The sequence below is a fragment of the Rhinopithecus bieti genome, unplaced genomic scaffold, assembly GCF_001698545.2.
Source record: "Rhinopithecus bieti isolate Rb0 unplaced genomic scaffold, ASM169854v2 scaffold_29254, whole genome shotgun sequence".
NCBI lineage: Eukaryota > Metazoa > Chordata > Mammalia > Primates > Cercopithecidae > Rhinopithecus > Rhinopithecus bieti.
In genome coordinates, this window is record NW_016813033.1 from 1,336,027 (window position 1) to 1,343,979 (window position 7,953).

The window sequence follows — 7,953 nt, forward strand, 5'->3', positions numbered from 1 at the left end:
AAAAAAAAAAAAAAAAAAGAAATAACTTTAGGGAGAGAAAGATGAAAAAATCACAAAATTAAATGTTTTAGTGAAAAAAAAAATGTTGTGTTAAAATACTGATACAGTTTGGCTGTGTCCCCATGCAAATCTCATCTTGAGTGGTAGCTCCCATAATCTCAATGTGTCGTGGGAGGGACCCAGTGGTAGGTAATTGAATCATGGGGGAATTTTTCCCATGCTGTTCTCATGATAGTGAATAAGTCTCACAAGATCTGATGGCTTTATACGGGGGAGTTCCCCTGAACACACTCTCTTGCTTGCCACCATGTAAGACATAACTTTGCTCCTCCTTTGCCTTCCCTCATGATTGTGAGGCCTCCATAGCCATGTGAAACTGTGAGTCAATTAAAACTCCTTCTTTTATAAATTACTCAAGTCTCGGGTATATCTTCATTAGCAGTGTGAGAACAGAAGAACACAAATACTTGTACAGAGGCACATTCATATCTTCTGTAAATATGAGTTTGCAATAAAATTAATGGGATTTGGGAAGGAACAATTTATCAGGCTTTTTTTGGACTCAAAATGAATTTCTGTGTATTAGAGTGAAAAGTCTGGCGGAAACTGCATAAACAGATACAAAACGTCAAATGACAGAGCAAGACAGAAATAGTAGAAAACATATGATGATTTCTAGAGAATACTGACCTAGATTCTTCTTAAAACAGGGGAGAGGAGGGAGAGAAAGGAGGGGTGGAAAGAGAAAAAGAAATGTCATTTTCTTTGAAAAAAAAACATTAAAAAGTTTAGGAAAATAATAGACTAGTAACTATGAAGGGAACAGTGACTCACAATAATAGGGATGATTACGAAAGATGGAAATAGTGACTACAAAATATCAATGGGCAAAAAAAAAAAAAATGAGTTAAACACATCAGTGAGTTACACATCTCTAATCCTTATCTATTCTTTGATTTCTTTTGTGATTCTCAAGAGCACTGATCCCCTCCATGTGCTGGGTGACAGGGGAGGCCGTGGTTGCAGTGATGAGGACTGTTCAGGCTGTCAGAGAGCCACTAGGACAGCTGCACCCACATGCCATGAAAGCATGATGCTGGGACTTCTGGTTTAAGAGGGATGGGGTGAGTGGGGATGAAAGGCACTTTTATTCCTCTTTTTTCTAAAACATAGGCAAAACAATGAAGACAGTGATAGATGGAGGAAAATATCAGATGTACTAAAACAAATAACTAAACAAAAAGGCCACCACTTGTTTTACAAACCATGAAGCATACATGGAGTAACTTTAGGAAAGACACTGAGAGTTGACATATACTTCAAGCTTCAGGCAGGTGCAAAAGTTTCCCCAAAGGAAGGTCAAAATATCTAAAGGGCATATGCCATGAGCTTTTGAGGAGAGCAGCAAAATTTACAAAATAAGTCAAAATTTTCCCTGTAGAGACATAATTTAATACCACATACAGAAGGGAGCTAAGAGAAAACAAGCAGACACACCCACCCACCACTGTACTTATATTACTTTCTTTTTTTTTTTTTTTTTTTTTTTTTTTTGAGACAGAGTCTTGCTCTGTCGCCCAGGCTGGAGTGCAGTGGTGAGATCTTAGCTCACTGCAACCTCCACCTCTCGGGTTCAAGCTATTCTCCTGCATCAGCCTGCCGAGTAGCTGGGACTATAGGCTCCCGCCACCACACCTGGCTCATTTTTCACATTTTTAGTAGAGACAGGGTTTCACTGTGTTAGCCAGGATGGTCTCGATCTCCTGGCCTCATGATCTGCCCGCCTCGGCCTCCCAAAGTGCTGGCATTACAGGCGTGAGCCACTGCGTCCGGCCTACTTTTTTATTGTATTACTATTGTAGTCCTTCTAGCCAACGAGGCTTGCACAGGCAATGACATGTCTATAGAAATTTCAAGGGAGTAAATGTTAAAAAAGAAAAAAGTACACATGATATATATAATATATATACATATACTATATATTAGATATAGATGCATATACATGTACACACAGACTTATATTTTCTAGATAATTCTTTTATGCAGAAAGTATATATTTTTGTGCTTTATGCTAACGGATATTTTCTCTTAGATGATTATTCTAATAGAAAGTATTTGAATTTTATATGGAAAGTCCAAAGATGGAAATATTAAGTAATATGGAAAGCATAAAACTCTGCTATGCTAAACAATGAAATTTGAGAGACTTGCTGGTTAGCTTCAATCTGAGTACTCATTTAAATTTTCAGAGGACAAGGATGAGGGAATGAGGAGTGTGACCAAATTATAATGCTCTCTGGCCATTGTGTTGTTCTCAGGGTTAAGGGCTATTTATTTCATCCAAGAAAATACAATTTGGCACAGAGAAAAAGCAATTCAGTGACCATCTGAGTGCCTACTAATTGGTCTTAAAGCAAGCATGTAGGGCCATTTACCAGCTACAAACCTGACAAATATGAGTAATCCACTGGAAGGATTTATGAACAACTTTCTGACTCTTCCTACAACGGACTTGGGGCATGTGCTAGACCACATCACTGAGACTTCTGTTTTTCCCTGAAATCAGCTGGCAAATGAAAGGTCTGAATTTGAATTAAATAACAACCTCTTACTCATCTTTACAATTTGTGATATATATGAGTTCTCTTCTTCTTCTCCTGGCTACGCAGAGGTTAAAATCAGTAGGGTCTCTGAAGGCCTTTAAAAAACATCGTTTATGTGCAGATAATGGAAAATTAACAGACTTGTGAAGGAAGTTGAGTTATGGAGATAATCTAACTGAAAACAATGAAAATCAATGAAGTCAAAACAGACCCAAACATTAAGAGGCATTTACTTCAGTGATAGTAGCTAATGGCACAGTTGGGTAACTGAAGAAGTATGAGATAATATTGATTTCCTCTCCCAAGTTCAAAAAATACTAGCCTGGTTGACCCAAGGACCCTACCTTTCAAGTTTGGGCTGCTTAAGAAACGGTTATAGACTGAATTGTGTCCTCTGCAAAATTCGTATGTGGAACTCCTAATCCCCAGAATCTCGCAATGTGACTGTATTTGGAGACTGGGTTTTTAAAGAAGTGATTATATATGGTTAAATGAGGTCATTAGGGGGCCCTAAAATAAATCTAATATGACTGCTATGCCTTATAAAAATAGGAAGTTTAGGCAAAGACAGGCACAGAGGGACAAGCATGTGAAGACACAGTCAGAAGGTGCCATTTGCAAGCCAAGGGGAGAGAGGCCACAGAAGAAACGAACCCTGTGGACACCTGCATCTCAGACTTCAGCCTCCAGAACTATGAGAAAATAAATGTCTGTTGTTTAAGTCACCACATCTGTGATACTGACAGCTCTAGCAAACTAATAATACAGAAACCTTTTATAATGAACTCTTTTTTTTTTCTCTCTTAGAAGTCTAAAATAAGAGCCAAGTTTCTTTTGTGGCGAAATGCATCCTCCATCATACTCACAACCCCAACAGGAAAGGCCAACACAGCTAACATCCAGTCCCGGAGAGAGATGAGCTTCTTGAGCTGCCTCTCTTGCTCCTGGTTCCCACTTCCTCGAGTCAGAAGACTGGAAAGATCAGTCAGCACACAGATGCCAAAAAAGACAGCCTGGATAACCTGTAGGGGGACAACAATCAGTATGAGTCATTAAGATCTAGAGACCCAAGCTGTTGAATAGCAAATGAGCTGCTGGTGTATAACATGACATCTGATAAGAAAGGATCAGAAGCATATTTTAAAGAGCTGCTCCTAGAAATAGAGAACAGACATTTACAACTTGCTAGTATAGAGAAAGTTCATCTTTAAAACACCACTTCCATTTTCACTCACCTCGGGACAAGTGCAAAACATGTGTGGACACACACATCTAAATAGAGCCTGACAGAAAGCAATATCAACGATCAAACTGGCAGGACCATTATTTTAAAGCATCACATCTATGGTTTGTAATGGCTTCTACTATGTTATGTCTAAGTCAGGTCTATGGCTTCTACTAGTCAATATAACTAGTGAGTTTTAACACACATCTAAGAAGTGAAAACAAAAGGGTGAGGATGGTCTGAATAATAGGACAATTCAGTCTAAATGTGAAAAACTTTCCTATGCTTTCATCTCTTACATTTAGATATTTCTTCTACCAAAGGAAGTGGTAGGAAGTGGGTCCTTGAGTCATAAAAAAATCGACTGCATGTAATAATTAAGGCTGATATGAAACAAGTTTTTGTTGTCAAAGTTGAACCAAATGACCTCCTACTCAGGTTTTTAGTATTTATCGAAATAAAATATTTCCAAAGTAATATAAACAGAGATGTCCATACCATTTCTCCAATCCCCCCCCCACAAAAAAACTACAGGTTGTACATTCCCCAAATCAATTACAAATGGAAGCATTTAGATCAGCTATGTTTCATTTACTTGGACTACTGCAGAGGGAGAACACTGCAGGCACCACACTGTAATGCAGCTAGGCAGATGATCATTCAAATTATGGAAAGGGCAGAAAATGTATCTCCTGTCCACAAAGTCATACCCAATTAGCACCAAGGATAGATTCAGGAAAATTTTTCTGGCTGTTTTCCTACTGAAAATAGTTTACAGATTATATCTTTGTAAAAGACACAATTTTACTCATTGGCTCTTTAGAAAAGATAGGAAGTACCTTTTTTGGTAAATTTCCTCACTGACAGTAGAAAGAGTCTGTGAACACTCTGTGGATAAGGTCCTCACAGGGGAAGAAGGATCCTAAAAACTATTTGGTTCCATCACTTAGCACAGCACTAGAACACTGAAATTATTAACCTAGGCTTTCTGGAGTTCACCAAATCTTACTATTATTAGTCAGTCTTAGCCCAAGTAATGTTCTATGTTTCCTCATAATGTAGCCTTTCTTTAGCTTCAGTGACTTAAGGCTTATTGTCATTCTTTCTACAGCCAGAAAAACCAGAGTAAGAGAAGATAAGACTGCCACAATTGAGAACGACACAATAGAGGTATTGGCAAGAGTCATGTTTTGATAATGAGAAATAACCTAAATGACTCAGGGAATAATTTCACACTTAGAAAAATTTTCTATTTTCTATTTTTTATATATTTCTATTCATATCTTTCTATTTTTCGTATCTTAGGACTTTAGATATTTGAATCTCTATGTTGGCCCTAATGGAGTTTGATTAAACTGGAGTGACCCTACCAGGGCATAATAATCTTCATGCTAATCTAGCTAGTAAACATAAAAAGGTGACTACTAACCAGGGAAATGCAAACTAAGACCACAATAAGGTAGCATTTCTCACCAGTGTAATTATTTACAATTTAACTCTGACAATACCAAGTGTTACAAAGATGTAGAACAACCAGAAAGCTTATGGTAGGAATGCAAATCTGGACAACCAGTTTGAAAAACAATTGACAGTATCTACAGATGCTCTTCAACTTATGATGCAGCTATGTCCCTATAAACTCATAGCAAACTGAAAATATCTTAAGTTGGAAATGCATTTAATATACCTGACCTATGGAATAGCACAGCTTAGCTTAGCCTACCTAAAATGTGCTCAGAACACACACATTAGCCTGCAGTTGGGCGAAGTCATCTAACACAAAGCCTATTTTATGATAAAATGTTGAAAATCTCATGTAACTTATTAAATATTGTACTGAACATGAAAAACAGAATGGTTTCATGAGTACTCAAAGTATGGTTTCTATTGAATGTGATCATTTTCACACCAGCATAAAGTTGAAATATAGTAAGTCAAAAATTCTGAGTTGTGGATCATCTATAGTAATTTAAAGATGCATATACTCTATTTATTTAGTGATATAATTATAAAGGGCATTCCCTACAGAAACTCTCATACATGTGTACTAGTCATATCTACCAAAGGTTAATTTGAGTGTCCATTGCCTCAAAAAAGTTGAAATAACTGTATGTTTCTTAATAGTTGACTAGATAAGTAATTGTGTTATATTCATACAATGGAAATCTAAACAAATATAAACATTTTATTTTCACAGCAAAATGTTAAACCAAAAAAAAAAAAAAAAAAAAAAACCAGGAAAAAATAGTATGTTCTAACACAATTAAAATCAATTTCAAAAAAAATGAAAAGATACATTTAAGGATGCAGGGATATGAAGCAATATATGAAGAAATGCATGGGAATTAATAACATTTCATTAAGGTACCTCTAGAGAGAGAAGGATAAGATTGGAGGAAATATTATCCATACAGGGCCGCAACTGTACAAATAATATTTTATTTCTTAAGTTGGTTATTTGGCACACTGAAATTGATTGTATTATTCTCTCTCTATTTCATTGGTGTAAAATATTTCCAAATAAAAGTTTAAAGAGAGTGGTTTTTATTCTTTTGAAATATAGCTGGCTAGCTTCTTTCAAATCCTTCCCTTCTAAGTCAATATCCCTTAGTTTTAAAGATTGACAAAAAATAGGATTTGGGAAGCTCAAAAAGCCTAGTTACTGAATTACATGTAAAATTTCTGTGGGATTTTGGTTTACAGGCAAAGGAAATAGAATATTGCCTTGGTACTGATAAAGCATAAATACCTGGAGACCACTGAATTGTTTTATGCAGCCTGGAAAGCAAGGAAACATGATGGAGGATAAGTCCAAGAAGGAAAGTTGTGGTTAAAGCTATTGCAATGCCTTCCAAAGACAAGTGAATTCACTACTACTGTCCACCTAAAAACTCCATGATACAGTAACTGGACCAGGTTTGCCTTCATACCATAAACAACTAGACATTTGAACTAAATATATGAACCAGCCTTTTCAGATATTGGACTTTTTACTTAGCAGTCAGTCAGATAAATCTCTTTTTAAAGGGCTTACCAGATGAAATCAAGCCCATCTTAGATGATTTTCCTTTTCCCATATAAAGTAATGTCGTTACAAGAATAATCATATTCACATTCTTCCCAAACTCTACTGGAGGGGAATACACAAAGGTGAATGTCTTTGGGGGTTATTTCAGAAGTCTACCTACTACAAGCAATCAGCTAAACAATTCTCAAAGCTCATTCAAGATACAGATGTATTCCAGTTCTGACTAATCACATAGGAGAGGGCGTATTGGCTACAACAAGCATTCAGTAGAGACCCAAGAAGTCTCAGGCCTAAATAGCGGTACTAACATAGCCCTGGAATAATGCTAACATAGATCCACCCCAACAATACTTAAAAATGGCCCTAAGACAAACAGAAAAAAACTGATCTACAAGTAGTTTAAATGCCTATTAAAAACAAAATTATACATTCTTTAAAGGAAGACAACAAATTACAGACATTCAACAACATAGCTCACAATGGTCATCATCCAATAAAAATTACTGAACATGTCAAGCAGTAGAAAAATATCCTTAACCATAAGAAAAGCCATTCAATAAAAACAGATGTAGAAATAACAGAAATATTGGAATTGGTAGACAAGGGCATTAAACAACTAAATTAAATCAGTTCAAAAGTTAAAGGAAGACATAAAATAGTGAGAGAAATAAGATATTAAAAGAATCAAAGTTAATATTCAAAAGTTAAAAAAATCTGAAATCAAAAGTCACTGTATGGAAATAATAGCAGATGAGACACTGAAAAAGAAAAGATTAAAAACTGAATACATAGAAAACATGAAACGGTGGAACGTTCCAGGACAAGGAACCGTTGGGGCGGAGGACCTGAGGGTGGAGCGAGATCCAAGAATTCTCTCTTGGGATCTGGATCGGACCCCTTTCCTGTAACAGAATTACAGGAGTGAGCCACAGCACCTGGCCTGGAATTTCCACGCACGATTTGAGAGGGCGGAGCAAGATGGCCGAATAGGAACAGCTCCAGTCTCCAACTCCCAGCGCGAGCGACACAGAAGACCGGTGATTTCTGCATTTTCAACTGAGGTACTGGGGTCATCTCACTAGGGAGTGCCGGACAAT

At 36.8% G+C, this 7,953-nt stretch overlaps 1 protein-coding gene across 1 annotated transcript in view; it reads right to left on the bottom strand.

Annotated features, from left to right (window-relative positions):
• AIG1 (androgen induced 1) overlaps positions 1 to 7,953 on the bottom strand; it is a 285,647-nt gene that overhangs the window by 206,492 nt on the left and 71,202 nt on the right. The window contains 1 exon segment of the mRNA XM_017847604.1: positions 3,470 to 3,625. Coding sequence (XP_017703093.1) covers positions 3,470 to 3,625 — 156 coding nt within the window.